The sequence below is a fragment of the Oryctolagus cuniculus genome, chromosome 20, assembly GCF_964237555.1.
Source record: "Oryctolagus cuniculus chromosome 20, mOryCun1.1, whole genome shotgun sequence".
NCBI lineage: Eukaryota > Metazoa > Chordata > Mammalia > Lagomorpha > Leporidae > Oryctolagus > Oryctolagus cuniculus.
In genome coordinates this window covers 43,993,697-44,010,376 of record NC_091451.1, presented here as the reverse complement: position 1 = coordinate 44,010,376, position 16,680 = coordinate 43,993,697, and the positions used below count along the sequence as shown (strand labels likewise).

The 16,680-nt window shown below is 54.3% G+C and overlaps 1 protein-coding gene across 2 annotated transcripts in view; it reads left to right on the top strand.

The window, feature by feature from the left end:
• WARS1 (tryptophanyl-tRNA synthetase 1) overlaps window positions 1-16,680 on the top strand; it is a 36,453-nt gene that overhangs the window by 16,100 nt on the left and 3,673 nt on the right. The window contains 7 exon segments of one of the 2 annotated variants that reach the window (NM_001082288.1): window positions 2,649-2,717; window positions 2,719-2,733; window positions 2,736-2,768; window positions 3,845-4,027; window positions 10,980-11,080; window positions 12,607-12,719; window positions 12,894-13,067. In NM_001082288.1, the coding sequence (NP_001075757.1) occupies window positions 2,649-2,717; window positions 2,719-2,733; window positions 2,736-2,768; window positions 3,845-4,027; window positions 10,980-11,080; window positions 12,607-12,719; window positions 12,894-13,067 (688 nt within the window). 2 annotated transcript variants of the gene reach the window in all.

The following is a 16,680-nucleotide window of genomic DNA, read 5'->3' as shown; positions in this document are numbered from 1 at the left end:
ACCTTTCTTTGAGGTATATAATTCAGTGTGTTTTAGTCTATTCACAGAGTTGTACGATCACCGCAGCTACCTAATTCTAGAACATTTCCATCTCCCCAGAAAGCAAGCTCTGCCCGTGGTGGTGGTGGTTCCCCTCAGCGCTAGCCACCACGCGTCTGTGCTGTCCCCGGGTTTGCCTGTTGTGGGAGACACGACATGTTGCTGCTTTTGCTTTCCAGTGTTCTGAGACTACCTTAATACGTCACCGCATTGAAGGGCAGAGTCACCTAACACGAAGCCTTGTGCCCAGTGCCACGCTGGCTCCCTGGCGGAGCTCCTGACTGGGGCTGAGGTGGAAACCACAATGCTTGCAGGGGCTGCCTTCGCTCCCCACGCGAGTCCTCAAGAGTAGGAGCCCATCTGCGCTCCTTTCCTTTTCGTTTCCAAATACTAATCCATTGAATGGAATTTCTTCTTTGTTGCTTATCTGGGATAGTCTCGCCTAAGGGTTTCAGTAATGCTGCCCTGGGCATGTATGTAGTGCATCAGTCTTCGGGGTGTACCTGCGAGTGGAGTTGAGAACTCGTGTGATAATTCTCTTTAACTTTTTGAGGACCCAACAACCGTTCTCCGTGGCAGCTGCATCATTTTACACTTCCACCATCAGTGTACGGGGTTCCAGCTTCTGCACATATTCACCAGCTTCGTTATTTCGTGTCTGTTATTGTTTTATAGTGGTACCTTCTTGTTTGATTTCCATTTCCCTAATGACCAATGATGATCATCTGTTTATGTGCCTATTGGCTATTTTTATTTCTTCTTAAGAGAAATGTCCAGATTATTTGCCTACTTTTTAATAGGTTGTTTGTCTTCTTATTGTTGAGTTCCAGTAATCCCCTGTACATTCTGGATGCTAATTCTAGCTTTTTATCAGTATGTAACTTACAAATATTTTCTCCTATTATATAGGCTGTCTTTACTTTATTGGTAATGTCCTTTGAATTTTTTTATTTTGATGATGTCAGTTTACTTGTGCTTTGAGTATTATATTTCGGAAGCTTTTGCCTAATCCAAGGTCATAATGATTTACACGTATGTTTTATTCTAAGAGTTTTGTGGTATTAGCTCTTCCACTTAAGTCTCTGATCTTTTTTTGAGTTTATTTCTGTGTATGGATGAAGTAGTGCTCCAACTTTATTCTTTTCCATAGAGATATCCAATTGTCTCAGCAGGTTTTTTTTTAAAGATTTATTTATTTACTTGAAAGTCAGAGTTACACAGAGAGAGAAGGAAAGGCAGAGGGAGAGAGGGGTCTTCCATCCGCTGGTTCACTCCCACATGGCCCCAGCGGCCTGCTTTCCCAGACACATCAGCAGGGAGCAGCTGGCACTGGAACCATCGCCCATATGGGATGCTGGCGTTGCTGGGCATGGCTTTAGCCTGCTGTGCCACAGCACTGACTGCCCCTGGGACGCTTTTTAAGAAAACAAATTCTCTGGGCCAGCGTTGTGGCCTAGCAGGTTAAGCCTCCACCCACAAAGCTGGGATCCCATATGGTGCCAGTTTGAGACCTGGCTGCTCTGCTTCTGATCCAGCTCCCTGCTAATGAGCCTGGGAAAGCAGCGGAAGATGGCCCAAGTGTTTGGGCCCCTGCACCCACGTGAGAAGCCTGGAAGAAGCCCCAGTCGCCTAGCTTTGGCCTGGCCCAGTCTCAGCCGTTGTGCCATTTGGGAAATGAACCAGTGGATGGAAGATTTTCTGTCTCTCTCCCTCTCCCTCCCTCCCTCCTCATCCTCCTCCTCTTTCTGTAACTCTGCCTTCCAAATAATTTTTTTTAATGTTTTTAAAAAGAATACAAATTCTCACACATCACCTGAGACCAGTGAAAAGGAATCTGGAGGAAGGCCCAGGCAGCTATGACTGGAAAACAGCCCTGCCTGGTGTCGCTGCCACACAACCAACAGGGAGAGCTCTCACGTCCTGGGGAGGAGGGGACTGCAGAATGACACAGCGAGGACACCTGGTCCCGGCTGAGGGCCCAAGTCAGGTCTCCAGCGAGGGACTTCCCCTCTGAGTTCCCAGCGGACATTCTCCTCCCTGCATGCAACCCTGTGACGTTCCTGTGCTTAACCTGCTAGGCCACAACGCTGGCCCAGAGAATTTGTTTTCTTAAAAAGCGTCCCAGGGGCAGTCAGTGCTGTGGCACAGCAGGCTAAAGCCATGCCCAGCAATGCCAGCATCCCATATGGGTGATGGTTCCAGCGCCAGCTGCTCCCCTTCCAATCTGGCTCCCTGCTGATGTGTCTGGGAAATGCTGGGTGATGCCACACAGGGAGGTGTGGTGTTGGTCTCGGTCCCCAGGGAAGTTTGTGGTGTTCACAGTGCACCAGTGCTGATGTTTGGAAGCATTCCCAAAGAGGCCATTGGCTGCCCAGCCATATCCACCTTTTAAACACTCTTCCCCACCTGCATGTCTTATCCTTTTAAAACTCACAGGGAAACCATTGCAGCAGCAGACCCTGTCACTTTTGTACCTTAACGATAAAAAGCAACAAACTAGTTTTCGTTGCTGTTTTGTCTCTGTCTTTACTTTTCATTTCCAAATAAACATTAGTGCCTTGGTACTATTCGCAGAGAATCACAGTTTCCTTTTCTCCTTTTTCCTTCAGAGATATGAACCAAGTTCTTGATGCCTACGAGAACAAGAAGCCGTTTTACCTGTACACGGGCAGGGGCCCCTCTTCTGAAGCAATGCATGTAGGTCACCTCATCCCGTTTATTTTCACAAAGTAAGTACTGCACCGTATGGCTTCGCTCACCTTCTTGTTGAAATGAATGTACTTGCAAACCCTGTTCAGAGCTGACGAGCCAGTGCTGCTCCACGTTTGCTGTGCTGCTCCACGTTTGCTGGCAGCCGAGCTGTTAGGGGCTTGGCTCCTTTGTGACTTGCACTCACTTTGCTTGGGCTCAATTCAGAGGAACATGGGGTGATGGGGAGAGCACGGCTCTGCAGCCAGCCAGACCTCTCTACAGCCCATCTTGTTCCTGCCTGTGCGGCCAGCGGCCAGCCACATTTCTGCAGATTCCACATTGGCAAGCTGAGAACAATAATACCTACCTCCGGAGGCAGGCGTGTGGCCCAGTGGTTAGCGGTCACTTGGGATACCTGCATCCCAAGTGTGTAGTGCCTGGCTCATGTCCCAGCTTCGCTTCCAGGCCAGCTCCCTGCTAACGCACATCCTAGGAAGCAGCAGGAAATGTCTCAAGTAGTTGGGTCCCCTGTGGGAGACCAGGGTGGCATTCCTGGCTCCTGGCCTCAGCTTGGCCCAGACTCGACTGTCGGGCGTTTGGGCAGTGAACCAGAAAATGGAACATTCTCTCTCTTTTTAAAATACCTCCGGGGGACCAGCATGTGGCACAGCAGGTTAAGCTGCCACCTGTGACACCAGCATCCCATATGAGCACCACTTTAGGTCTCAGCTGCTCCACTTCTGATCCAGCTCCCTGCTAATGTGTGTGGGAAAGCAGTGGAAAATCACCCAAGTATTTGTACCTCTGCCACCCACGTGGGAGACCCTGATGGAGATCCGGCCTCCTAGCTTCAGCCTGATCCAACCCTGGCTATTATGGCCATTTGGGGAGTGAACCAGCCAACGGAAGATTTTCTGTATCTGTCCTCTCTCCCTGTAACTCTGCCTTTCAGATAAATAGATAAATATTCCAAAAAAAAAAAAAAAAAAAAAAACTGCCTCCTAAAATTATCCCAGAACCTCTTAGTAGGGCCCTTGTCAGCAGGCAGGTTTTGGAGGCAAGGACGTTCCAGCCTGGACGAGCCAGATGCCAGGCTCCTGCCCTGTTCCTCCAGGTGGCTGCAGGATGTGTTTGATGTGCCACTGGTGGTGCAGATGTCGGATGATGAGAAGTACCTGTGGAAGGACCTCACGCTGGAGCAGGTCTACGGCTACACCCTGGAGAACGCCAAGGACATCATCGCCTGTGGCTTCGATGTCAACAAGACGTTCATCTTCTCTGACCTTGACTACATGGGGTAAGGAGAGAAGGCCTGGCTACCTTTTTAATAAGTAGATGCAGATGGGAAGCCTTCGTGACCACAGCCAAACTCGAAAGCATCTGAAATGGCTGTAAGGCCTGGTAAATGTTTTTCCTTCCTTATTAAATGTTATGATCTGGTTTATTATTCTATTTGCTAGTGTTTTGAAAGTGGAAAGCTATGCACACATAGTGAGATTGGGTAATGTCAGCCTCTTTAAGTTGTTAACTATTGTCTTCATAATTAGATTCTTAGAAATTTGAAGAAAGAGTACTTCAGAAAGTTCATGGAAAAACAAAATTAAAGATTAAGCCATTTTGGTGCAAGAAATTTTTAAATCCATATGTAGTTTTTTTTCTAATATATATTTTCCATGAACATTTTGAAGACCCATCATGTGTATGGGTTTCAATTTTTTGCACCAAAATAAACTTCTAATTTCCTCAAATGTGCCCAGATGTGGCATGATGGCCTCGTGGATGGATTTTCATCCTCAGCTTGTGGCAGAGGAGTGCTTTGTGTCACGGTTGTTCTGCAGAGGTGGGCAGTCTGCACAGTCCTGATCTCTCCATCTCAGTGTGCCTTCTGACACAGAGAACAGACTCACTGCTTACACAGCCCAGTGTGCCTTCTGACGCAGAGAACAGACTCACTGCTTACACAGTCCAGTGTGCCTTCTGACGCAGAGAACAGACTCACTGCTTACACAGCCCAGTGTGCCTTCTGACGCACAGAGAACAGACTCACTGCTTACACAGTCCAGTGTGCCTTCTGACGCACAGAGAACAGACTCACTGCTTACACAGTCCAGTGTGCCTTCTGACACAGAGAACAGACTCACTGCTTACACAGTCCAGTGTGCCTTCTGACGCACAGAGAACAGACTCACTGCTTACACAGCCCAGTGTGCCTTCTGACGCAGAGAACAGACTCACTGCTTACACAGCCCAGTGTGCCTTCTGACGCAGAGAACAGACTCACTGCTTACACAGCCCAGTGTGCCTTCTGACGCAGAGAACAGACTCACTGCTTACACAGTCCAGTGTGCCTTCTGACGCAGAGAACAGACTCACTGCTTACACAGTCCAGTGTGCCTTCTGACGCAGAGAACAGACTCACTGCTTACACAGTCCAGTGTGCCTTCTGACGCAGAGAACAGACTCACTGCTTACACAGTCCAGTGTGCCTTCTGACGCAGAGAACAGACTCACTGCTTACACAGCCCAGTGTGCCTTCTGACGCAGAGAACAGACTCACTGCTTACACAGCCCAGTGTGCCTTCTGACGCAGAGAACAGACTCACTGCTTACACAGTCCAGTGTGCCTTCTGACGCACAGAGAACAGACTCACTGCTTACACAGTCCAGTGTGCCTTCTGACGCAGAGAACAGACTCACTGCTTACACAGTCCAGTGTGCCTTCTGACACAGAGCACAGACTCACTGCTTACACAGTCCAGTGTGCCTTCTGACACAGAGAACAGACTCACTGCTTACACAGCCCAGTGTGCCTTCTGACGCACAGAGAACAGACTCACTGCTTACACAGCCTCCTCGTAGGCTAGTTTTTAGATTGGCCATGTGGTAGCTGAATATTTCTCAGGTCTTGGTCTTCCGCACAAGCAGTTGTCAAGAAATGTGCTAGAAAAATAAGACTTTGGCATTTAGCTCAACAACCACTTCTTTTTTTCAAGGTTTGTTTATTTACTTATTTATGACACAGAGGGAGAGAGACAAAGAGAGATCGTCCACCTGTTTGTTCACTCCCCAGATGACCACAGTAGCCAGAGCTGAGCCACGCAGAGGCCAGCAGAAGCCCGGAACCTCATCCTGGTCCCTCACACGGGTGCGGGGCCCAGATGAAGCTCCTGATTCCTGGCTTCCGCCTGGCCATTGCAGCCATCTGGGGAATGAACCAGTGGATGGAAGATCTTTCTCTCTGTATGTAACTCTGACTTTCAAGTAAATAAATTTCACCAAAAAAGAAAGAGAGAAAGAAAGAAAAAGAGCGAAGGATGGCGTATCCTGAACTCAGACTGGCCCTGAGATTTGGGATGCTGCGTGGCAGACGTGGCTTGACCTGCTGGCCGCAGCGCTGGGCCCAGGAACTACTGCTACTATTTTGTTAAGATCTTCACAGGCAATGAACTATCTTTTTAAAATATTTATTTATTTATTTGAGAGACAGAGTTACAGAGAGAGAGGTCTTCCTTCCACTGGTTCACTCCTCAGGTGGCCACAACGGCCAGAGCTGAGCCAATCCGAAGCCAGGCTCAAGGAGCGTGGGCCATCTTGCACTGCTCTCCCAGGCCATTAGCAGGGAGCTGGATCAGAAATAGAGCAGCCAGGACTTAAACTGGCACCCACAGGGGATGCCGGCACCATAAATGGAGGCTTAACCTAATATGCCACAGTGCTCTGCCCAACAACTACTTCTTAAACACTGAGAACAGGGTCCAGTGCCGTGGCATAGTGAGTTAAGCTGCCGCCTGCAGTGCCGGCATCCCATATAGATGCCGGTTCGAGACCCAGCTGCTCCACTTCTGATCCAGCTCTCTGCTATCAATGCTTGGGAACACAGTAGAAGACAGCCCAAGTCTTTGGGCCCCTGCACTCGCATGGGAGACTCACAAGAAACTCCTGACTCCTGGCTTCAGATCGGCACAGTTCCAGCCATTGGACCAACTGGGGAGTGAACCAGCAGATGGAAGACCTCTCTCTCTGTGCCTTCTCTCTGTGTGCCACTCTAACTTTCAAATAAATAAATAAGTCTTTAAAACAAAAACAAAAACAGAGCAAGATACTCTCCATAAGGCAGAGCCAACTGGGCAAGTTGAGGCTCCATCTCACTGTGGGTGGGGCTCTAAACGCAGGGCACTCCTGTGTTAGAGTTACCAAGGTCAGTATGATGGAACACTAAAGGGGCCTGCTTTACCATCTCTCTAGAAGGTTCTATCTGTTTAATCATTTCCTGATTCTGCCATGGGCGCAGATAGTGGCCACATGTCCTGGCAAGTCTTGTGCACTAAGTGTGGTGGGGTGAGCACGCAGGTGTTGTTGTTGCTAGGATTTCCACGGCACTGCTTCCTGCTCTCACCTCATTCCTAAAAATGATCTGACTCAGCCGCCTAGACCTGGGTCCGAACGCCGTGAGTGCTGCTGCCCTTCTTTGGCCACGTGCGCAGTAACTGCTGACCCTCTGTGCCACTCCACCACGACCCATCACATCCTCATCTCACACTGGGCTTTGCCCAGCTCTCCTTCATCCAGTGATGGAGGTTCTCACTGCTCACACAGCACACAAGCCCTGGCCCTGGGTCCCTTTGCAGCATCAGTGCCCCCCCTACTGGAAGGGACAATTGCATTTCCTGTGCCCTACCTCAGCGCATGCACTGCTCATCCCCTCCCCTGACTCCACCACCCCGGCGGGGCTAATTCGTACGCTGCCTCAGACTTCAAGCACCCTGTCCTCCCGGCCCCTCTCTGGGCCTGCAGCACCCGGGGCCTTGCCTCTGCCCCGTCTGGTACGTTGTGGCTCCCTGATGGCTGGCCCTCTGCTCCCTCGTAGAGGAACACAGGGTTCCTCCTTGTGACCCTGCAAACAGCAGGAACAAGGCCAAGTCCCTGCCTTGCTGAATTTAAAGGTTGGTGTAAAACAGGAACAGGGGCCTGGTAAATCTGACAGTGACTCAGTGGGCGGTGCGTGAACTTCGGAGCAGTCCATATGGAAAGACCACCAAGTGACCCACCCTCTGGGTAGCGGCTGTTCCCACAGCATCTCAGTGGTACCTGGGGAAAAAATCCACCGTGGCTTCATGAGAACTTCCTGTTCCTTTGCAAACATAGAGTAAGGATGAAAACTAGGAAATCTGTAGGCCAACCAAAAGGGTGTGTAGCATCTCTTAGAGGGGTGGACCCGCAGTCAGGAGCGACCTTCACAGTTAACCCTGTATGCAGTCTTCTCACTGTGTTGACGCGTTTGTTCTAAGCACTTGCACATTTTGCTTTTCTTTCTTCAGTGTAGCTCAAACTCTGTCTTTGACTTAACAAAAGCTCCTTCCTGTTCTTTAGGAGCTAGAAATGGAAGAAACCTTTCCTACACCCTGTTCACCTCGGGAGAAGTGGTGGCCTCTGCTGGGGGAGAGTCAGTGTGGGTTCCCCTGCCTGGTCCCAACCCCTGCACATGGGCCCACAGAGACCTCCCAGCCAGGAACCATGGGAGATGCAAAAACACCAAGTTGGGAGTCTGGAAACTTGTGTTCCAGACCCCACCCTGTCCCCATGTGGTCTTCCTGCATTGGACAGACCCTGGCGTCTCTGAGTGTGTGCTTTCCTATGAAGTGAGGGGTTGGTGCTAGCGAGAAGCTGGGAACACCTGTCTGGTTCAGGTCCTGCCTGCCACCTACTGCGTGGCTTGGGCCATGAGGGGACTTCTCTCTGCCTGCTCAGCTCAGCTGCTTTGGTCTGTGAATGCTTGTTGAACGTCTGCTGTGTGCCAGCTGAGGCTGGGGAGACAGCAAGGGACAAAACGGTTGTCCCAACAACCTCTCCCCAGGGGTGGAGGCTGTTTTCTTGTGCTGTGAGCCGGTGGCGATGAGGCTGCAGTGATGACCAGGTGATTGGTGTGAGGAGGACCGGAGGAGGCTGTGGAACGCAGAGCGGTCAGGCCAGTGGTGCCTGCGCGGTACAGCGTCCCGAGACCGCGGGAAGTGCTTCACCATGCCAGATACCACCCACGTTGCCCTCAAAAATATTTTTTTTTGACAGGCAGAATTAGTCAGAGAGACAGAGAGAAAGGTCTTCCTTTTTCCGTTGGTTCACCCCCCAAAATGGCCGCCACAGCCGGTGTGCTGCACCAATCCAAAGCCAGGAGCCAGGTGCTTCCTCCTGGTTCCCCATGCGAGTGCAGGGCCCAAGGACCTGGGCCATCCTCTACTGCCTTCCCGGGCCACAGCAGAGAGCTGGCCTGGAAGAGGAACAACCAGGACAGAATCTGGCGCCCCAACCAGGACTAGAACCCGGGGTGTTGGCGCCGCAGGCGGAGGATTAGCCACGTGAGCTGCGGCGTCAGCCGCCCTCAAAAATCTTGTTCCACGTTGAAGCCTGAGTGTGAAAGGCAGGTGCTCCCCTGGGCAGCAGTGACCTGATTGTTGATGGGAAGCCGTCGGTGTGTTCCTTGTCAACACCGAGAAGCCACACTGTGCGGGCACTGACGTGGGGACTGCAGTGGCAGCAGGGCTGTCCCTTTGTGCCTAGAGGGCAGGTGTCTGTTGGGGTGGGGGGCCACGCGTGCCCGTGGCACAGTGTTTCCACTCGTCCTGCAGTCTGCACAGTGTGGGCAGTTCACAGCAAGAAAGGGACCAGTCTCCCAAGAAGACAAAGTAGTCTAACTCAGAAATGCAGTCCCAGCCCTGAGAGCTGGAGTCCTGACAGCTGGGGGTGCTGTAGACTCCCCTCCTTGTGGGACCCCACTGTGGTGGGGTCCAGGTAGAAGGCTGATTTGCCCTGGTGCTTTCCCCGTGGCTGTGTGGAGCCTGCTGCGCCCACCTGCCCTGCTGGCAGACCACTGCTTGTCCTCCCTGGGGTACACGGCTGAGACCTGAGACCTGCTGCCACCCCCGGGAGACCCTGGGTGGCTGCACTCTCTTGTTTTCATGGTGCTGAACAATGACAGGGGCTGGATGCCCCAGTGTGTTCCTGCCCACGTACCACCCACAAGACGTGCAACTTCACTGGTCACTCGGCGGAAGCTCCTGCTCACCCCACGCCGTGGTGGTCTTCTCTCCAGGCCTGTGTGCCTGTGCTCCCGACCACACTCCCACCTGCTCAGAGACAGTCAGCAGTTCTCCGTGTGCTCAGAAGCTGTAAGGTGTGGTAAGAAAAGCACAGACCTCGTGGCCAATGAGCCCGGGTCCAGGGCCTGTGACTGTGACCTTGAACCTCTGTGCCTCGGTCTTCAGCTGTAAAACGGAGGCTGCGCTGCTGCTCCGGGAGGTGGCCAGCGTTGGTGTGTGTCTGTGTCCTGGTGCACCTGCTGCTGTGCTGACAGAAGACACAGACTGAGTAGCTCATAAAGCACAGAGGTCTGCTTCTGTGCTCCGGAGGCTGGAAGGGCAGGCAGAAGGGAGGAAAGGGGAGCCCAGCTGCCCCCTCCCGCTGACGAAGGCTGTGCCCCATGACCTCGTCACCTCCTCTGGTAACTCCAACCAGAGCAGCCCAGCCCCTGGCGTAGCTCCTCCCACAGAAGCAAGCACAGGGCCCACGGTGCTTTCCATCCTGCGGAGCCTGACGTGGCAGGGCCTGGAGGCCAAACTCCTGGGTGCAGCGGTCAGAAGGTGCAGAGGCCACGTCTCTGTTGGCTTCATCTTCAGTGTGGCAGCAGCCGGGATGCCTGAACCAACCCTGTGGCTGGGGGTGGCCCCGGCTCCTCAGGGGAGGGGAAAGGGTAACCCCACGCTGAGAAGCCCATCCACACTGAGACAGGCTCCCCTCGGCCTGAGCCGTAGGTGTCCACCACATACTCCATCTGGCCACAGGGAGCAGTGTCCCCAGCACATCCATCTAGAGAAAGCTCGCTGGGACTCCCAGCACATGGGCCATCAACCCCAGCAGAATTCAATGTTCTGAGATAGCCACTGAGCACCTGCAGCTGGCTGTGTCCCTGCCTCATTAGCCTGTGTCCCTGTCTCCCACCTGGGGTCACACTGGCTTCTGCCTTTGTTGGGATCTGTGCAGGTAACGGTGTGTCTGCCCCACCTACACAGGTAACGGGGTGTCTGCCCCACCTACACAGGTGGCTGCTCACAGGAGCATCTCTGCAGCTCTGGGGCTCCTGTGTCTGGCCTGGCAGCGGGCCTGCCCCACGTCTCCTTGACAGCCGTGTTCAGGGGTGCTGCTTGCCTGCAGTGGAGACCGCCGTCCAGTTAAGGGTTTGTTCTGACTGTCTGCAGGATGAGCCCAGGCTTCTACAAGAATGTGGTGAAGATTCAGAAGCACGTCACCTTCAACCAAGTGAAAGGCATCTTCGGCTTCACCGACAGTGACTGCATCGGTAAGGTGCTCCCTGCTGCTTGGGGTCCCCTCCCCGTCTCCACCAGAAAGGAGGCGACAGCTGCTTCTGAGAGTCCCGGTGACAGCACTGGGGCCTAGTCTAAAAGCTCAGGTCTTCAGGATCGAGCGTTTGGCACAGTGGTTAACACACCACTTGGAATTCCTCGCATCTCATCAGAGTACTAGTTTGGAGTCCCCAGCTGCTATTCCGACTCAAGTTCTCTGCTAATGTGCAGTGATGGCTCAAGTACTGTGTCCCTGGCTGCCCCTGTGAGAGACCTAGATGAGGATCAGGTCCTTGGCTTCCGCCTGGCCCAACAGGCTGTTGTAGTTCTTTGGGGAGTGAACCAGAAGATGGAAGCTCACCTATGCTCATTCTGCCTCCCTCCCCCTCTTTAATATTTCATCTTCAAAACCTCTGCCCAAGGACTTGTGCTGGTCTGAGATCTTCGCGATTGCAGTATCTCTAAATTGCACACAGAGGGTTAAGCCACCGTTTGCAATGCCAGCATCTCAGAGCACTGGTTCAAGTCCCAGCTGCTCCACTCCTGATCCAACTCCCTGCTTATGGCCTGAGAAAGCAGCAGCAGATGACCCAAATGCTTGGGCCCTTGCACCCACGTGGGAGACCGTGACGGAGCTCTGGGCTCCTAGCTTCAGCCGGGTCCAACCCCAGCCATTGTGGCCATTTGAGGAGTGAACCAGGAAAAGAAGATCTCATTCTCTCTGCCTTTCAAATCAAATAAATCAAATAAATTTTAAAAATAAGTCAGATCCTCAGAGTGGGTTTTCTCTGCAAGAACCAGTGTGGTATATCCAGCACTTTTCTGGGCCGTGTGACTGTGTCAGTGTGTAAGATTGCCCCGCTCCCAGTCATCCATTCTGGGATTTAAGATAGAGGGAGAAAGGAAGCAGGCTTTGGAGTTCCTGCACCTGCTAGTAGGAGCCCAGTCAGTGTGGGAAGGCCTTTGGGGGACTCTAGGGGTGCTGCAGGAGGGCAACTGGCCCTGCTGCTCACTCTGAGGCCCTGTAAGTCTGTCTCCCTTCTCTGTTGGGGCCTAGTACAGGAGCTTAGTTCAAAACAGTGGCCTCCTGCATTTTTATTTTTTAAAAATTTATTTACTTTGAAAGTCAGAGTTACACAGAGAGAAGAGATGCAGAGAGAGAAAGAGAGAGGTCTTCCATCCGCTGGTTCACTCTCCAGTTGGCTGCAGTGGCCAGAGCTGGGCTGATCAGGAGCCAGGAGCTTTCTCTGGGTCCTCCCATGTGGGTGCAGGGTCCCAAGCACTTGGGCCATCTTCTACAGCTTCTCCAGGCCATAGCAGAGAGCCGGATTGGAAGAGGAGCAGCCAGGACTAGAACCGGCACCCATATGGGATGCCAGCACTGCAGGTGGAGGATTAACCTACTGCGCCACAGTGCCAGTCCAATGGGGAGAAAATCTTTGTTCTTGGTCCTTCCTTTAATTGGATTAATTAACCAGACCAAAGGTGGCCTCCTGTGTAAGAATGTTCCGTTTGCTTCCAGGGAAGATCAGTTTTCCTGCCATCCAGGCCGCGCCTTCCTTCAGCAACTCCTTCCCCCAGATCTTCCATGGCCAGGCAGACATCCAGTGCCTCATCCCCTGTGCCATTGACCAGGTCAGGAGGCAGGGCTCGGGCTTGCACGCCCAGGTCCTTGTTCTGTTTCCCCCATGGGGGAGGTGTGCAGAAGGGCTGGGGGAGGGGCACATTTCTTGCTCTGTGCAGAGCCTCTGGGGATCACTCAGAGGCTGCCCTGTTGCAGCCGCTCTCACCAGGCCCGTGTCCCCGTAGGACCCCTACTTCAGGATGACCAGGGACGTCGCGCCCAGGATCGGCTATCCTAAACCGGCCCTGCTGCACTCGACCTTCTTCCCTGCTCTGCAGGGCGCCCAGACCAAGATGAGTGCCAGTGACCCCAACTCCTCCATCTTCCTCACCGACACGGCCAAGCAGATCAAGACCAAGGTGAGCAGTGCCTGGGCAGGGGCAAGCAGCAGGGTCTGTTACTGTCTGCTTTTCTCACCAAGACACTGTCTGGGAGCAAAGTCATGGCAATGTATCTGGAATTAGGATCAACGTGGATGTCATTAAGCACTAAAAAGGTGTCTGTCTATTCTGAGCACCGGCTGTTCCAGGCCCTGCTCCGGAGCCTCCTTGACATTCTGTCACCGGTGCTAGGCTGCACCAAGGTCCCACCCCTAGAAGCCGCCGTTACACAGCCCAGCTGTGGGCAGCCATTACTCAGGGGGACTAGGGCTGGCTTTCCCTCGGAGCCCTCACTGAGACACAGGACAGTCTTGTCCAGCCACACCCAGGTGCTCAGCGCGTATCTGTCAAGTCACCGGAGAAATCGCATGTGCTGTCTTCCTTTCAGGGCCCCGAGCTGCCTAGTGCCACCCCGCCGGTCTCTGTGTACCCCGCACTGTTGCACACGGCTGCTGGCGTGTCTTCAGAGTGTGTGTGTGTGAGCCAAAGATTGCAGCAGAGTCACGGGAACTGCGTTTGAGACACATAAAGCAGCGGGCTGGGTCTTGGCCCGGCCTCGTAGCCCGTCGGAAGCCTCCCATGCAGGTTCTCGTTGACAGCAGGGAAGCCCTTCATCCCAAAACCGTCCTCCAGGAAGGGACCTCTGCCAGCGCTCCCCCGTGGCATGGGGGCGGTGGAATTGGGCTTTTTCCTTTCTTTCAATTCTGACCGGCGCTTCCGCTGCACTCCTACAGAGAGCAGAAGCAGAGCAGAGCAGTCGCCCGTTCTGTTGTGTTTCTGCGAAGTTGTTTTGAAAGCTGTTTACAGCTCTGGCGTTTTTCACTTGCTCACAGCCCAGCAAAGATGCCGAGGGCTTGGTGAGCAGTGAGTGTGGGGTCGGGGGCCACAGGGGTCAGCGGAGCCTCTCAGGGTCATGAGCAGCCTGTGGAGCAGGCCACGGGCCAGGCCCTTGCTCTGAACCCACCTGCAGGGCTCAGCTCTGCACTCGAGAGGAGAGGGCGTCTGCCCCAGCCTCCTCCTTGCCAGTTGCACCCGTGGTTTGAGCTCAGCCCCTGCCGCAGGCTCACCTGGACGATCTGGTTGGATCGTAACAGGCACCCCAGGAGGCTGAGGTAGACAAGGCCTGGAGAGGTCCAGCAGCTTCCCTAAGGTCTTACAGAACCTGGGCCTTGAGTCAGCAGCCCCCAGTGGCCTGGACATCTGCCCTCCGCCCAGGAGAGTCCGGCTCTGCCCCTCACCCAGCATTTTTCCAGTGGACTCCACCTGGCATGCTGCGATGCAGCTCAGTGCTGACGCCGTTGGCTAGCGTTGTCAGAACGGCTCTCGGGACCCAGGGGAGTGCGTGTGCCAGGTTCTGCTGAAGGCTGTGGCAAAGGGTGCAGGTGAACAGCCCCGCCCCCACAGCACCTCAGCACGCGCCTCTGAGAGTTCTCAGTTGAGGCTCCTGGAGGCGGGGACACGGCGCTGGAGGGCCCGGCCAGCCCCGGCCCCTCGTCGCTTGGTTTTTCTGGTGAGCAGCCCACATGAGGCTGAGGTGTCCAGGGGCCCTGCGCTGAGTCACCTCGTTGCACGAGCTCAGGTAGGAGCCGGGCAGAGTCAGGCCCTCCTGCACTCGGGAATTTCCAGGGTTTTAGGAAGTTTGCATCAGAAGCAAATATTATAACAAAAAATGCCCCTGTCACTTACTAGGAAGTTACGAGGGACACAGAAACTCTGTGTCCAGGTCCTGGACGAAGGCCAGTTTCCACATACCACAGGGCAGCCACCCCCTGCTGCTGGCAGGACAGTGACCCTGGCTGTCCAGGCGTCATTTGTGAAGTGGGAGCAGCCGGGCTGGCGTCAGAGACGAGGCGGAGCTTCCACGAGTGCACGTGTGAAAGCTGTGTGAGCTGTGGCGTGCAGCCGGGTGGGGGAGCCAGATTCAGGGTGCACAGCGGGGCCGTGCGTGCAGCCTCTCCTGCGCTCTCAGGGCCCCGCTGGGGCCCACAGAACCAGGCAGCAGGGTCTGCCGGCAGCGCTCGTGGATGTGGAAGCCCGTCTTCTACCAGAAACGCACCCACAACCTGGATGTCGGCCTGGCTACCGACACAGGCTCCAGGGCCAGGGGGCTGGGCCAGCCGTCCACTGCCAAGGTGCAGTGTGAATCGAGTCCCTGCCCCCAGTGCACGCCACCTTCTTGGCCCCGTTCCCTGCTTCACTGGGCCCAAGCTGCTCCCACGTATTCCAAGCCCATTTCCTATTGGTTTCCTGCAAGTTGGGCCTATGGACTGGGCCTCTTCACAGTACTGCTGAGGGCCGGCCAGGTCTGCTGCAGGCCAGCACAAACTGCTTAGGGTTTCTTAGCTCTGCTGGAACCAGGAGGAGCCATCCTGGCTCTGCCACAGAGCAAGTGCTGGACCTGGAGGCCTCGCTTCCTTCCCCTCGGGTGGGTTGTTGGCGATAAGCGTGTGCCCACCGTGGACGGGGCAGGCCGCTGTGTTGGGGGCGGGGGTAGTGCACATTGTACATGTGCAGCGCATAAGGCCTCCTGTTCTCTCTGCTGTGAGGCCTGGCCTGGCCCAGGAGCTGATGGTGGGGGCTGGAGGGGTGACTGCCACAGGACAGCGACTCCATGGGTCACACAGCGGCGGCCCCAGGACACGTGGACCCCAGGAGCATCCTGGGCAGCAGCTCTGCCTTCCTCTGTTGACTTGGTCTCTTCCATAGATTTTTTTTTAAGTGATTCCATAGAAGTTATTTATTTATTTTTTTAATTTTTTGACAGGCAGAGTGGACAGAGAGAGAGAGACAGAGAGAAAGGTCTTCCTTTGCCGTTGGTTCTCCCTCCAATGGCCGCCGAGGCCGGCACGCTGCGGCCGGGCACCGCGCCTATCCGATGGCAGGAGCCAGGTACTTATCCTGGTCTCCCATGGGGTGCAGGGCCCAAGCACTTGGGCCATCCTCCACTGCACTCCCGGGCCACAGCAGAGAGCTGGCCTGGAAGAGGGCAACCGGGACAGAATCCGGCGCCCCGACCGCGACTAGAACCCAGTGTGCCGGTGCCACAAGGTGGAGGATTAGCCTAGTGAGCCGTGGCACCGGCCTCTTCCATAGATTTTTAATAACTTCTGTTCAAGGAAAGAAAAGTTTCGCTGTTTGTCTCTAGGAGCCCCCAGACCCACCCATCAGCTGGCCTCCCTGCTGCTGGGCCTTGCCCTAGCGTCTCAGCACCTCTGCCCTCCCCGGCAGCGCCCAGCAAGGGGGTGGCTCCATTGTCCAGGATGACCTTTGCCCAGACCGCCCAGGCAGCACTGTGCTCCGGAGTCTCCAGGGGCACTGCTGCCGTGTCACCTTGGACTGTGCGGCCCCGCCTGTCCTCTCCCCGTTCAGATCAGCACAGCATCTGTGAGTGGAGGAGCTGCGGAGTTCCGTTGTCCTTTGGCTTTTCCTTCCCTCTGGGGCCTCAGGAATCCAGAATTATCTTCAGTGATCCCCAGAACCCACCTGGGTGGTTTCTTAGTTTTTCTTCTTCCTGAAACGTTGCCGATGTTTGGGCGGAGGCCTGCCCAGGTCCTTTCTTGTCTCTCTTTTTGTGGGGTTTGTTCTTTGTGGG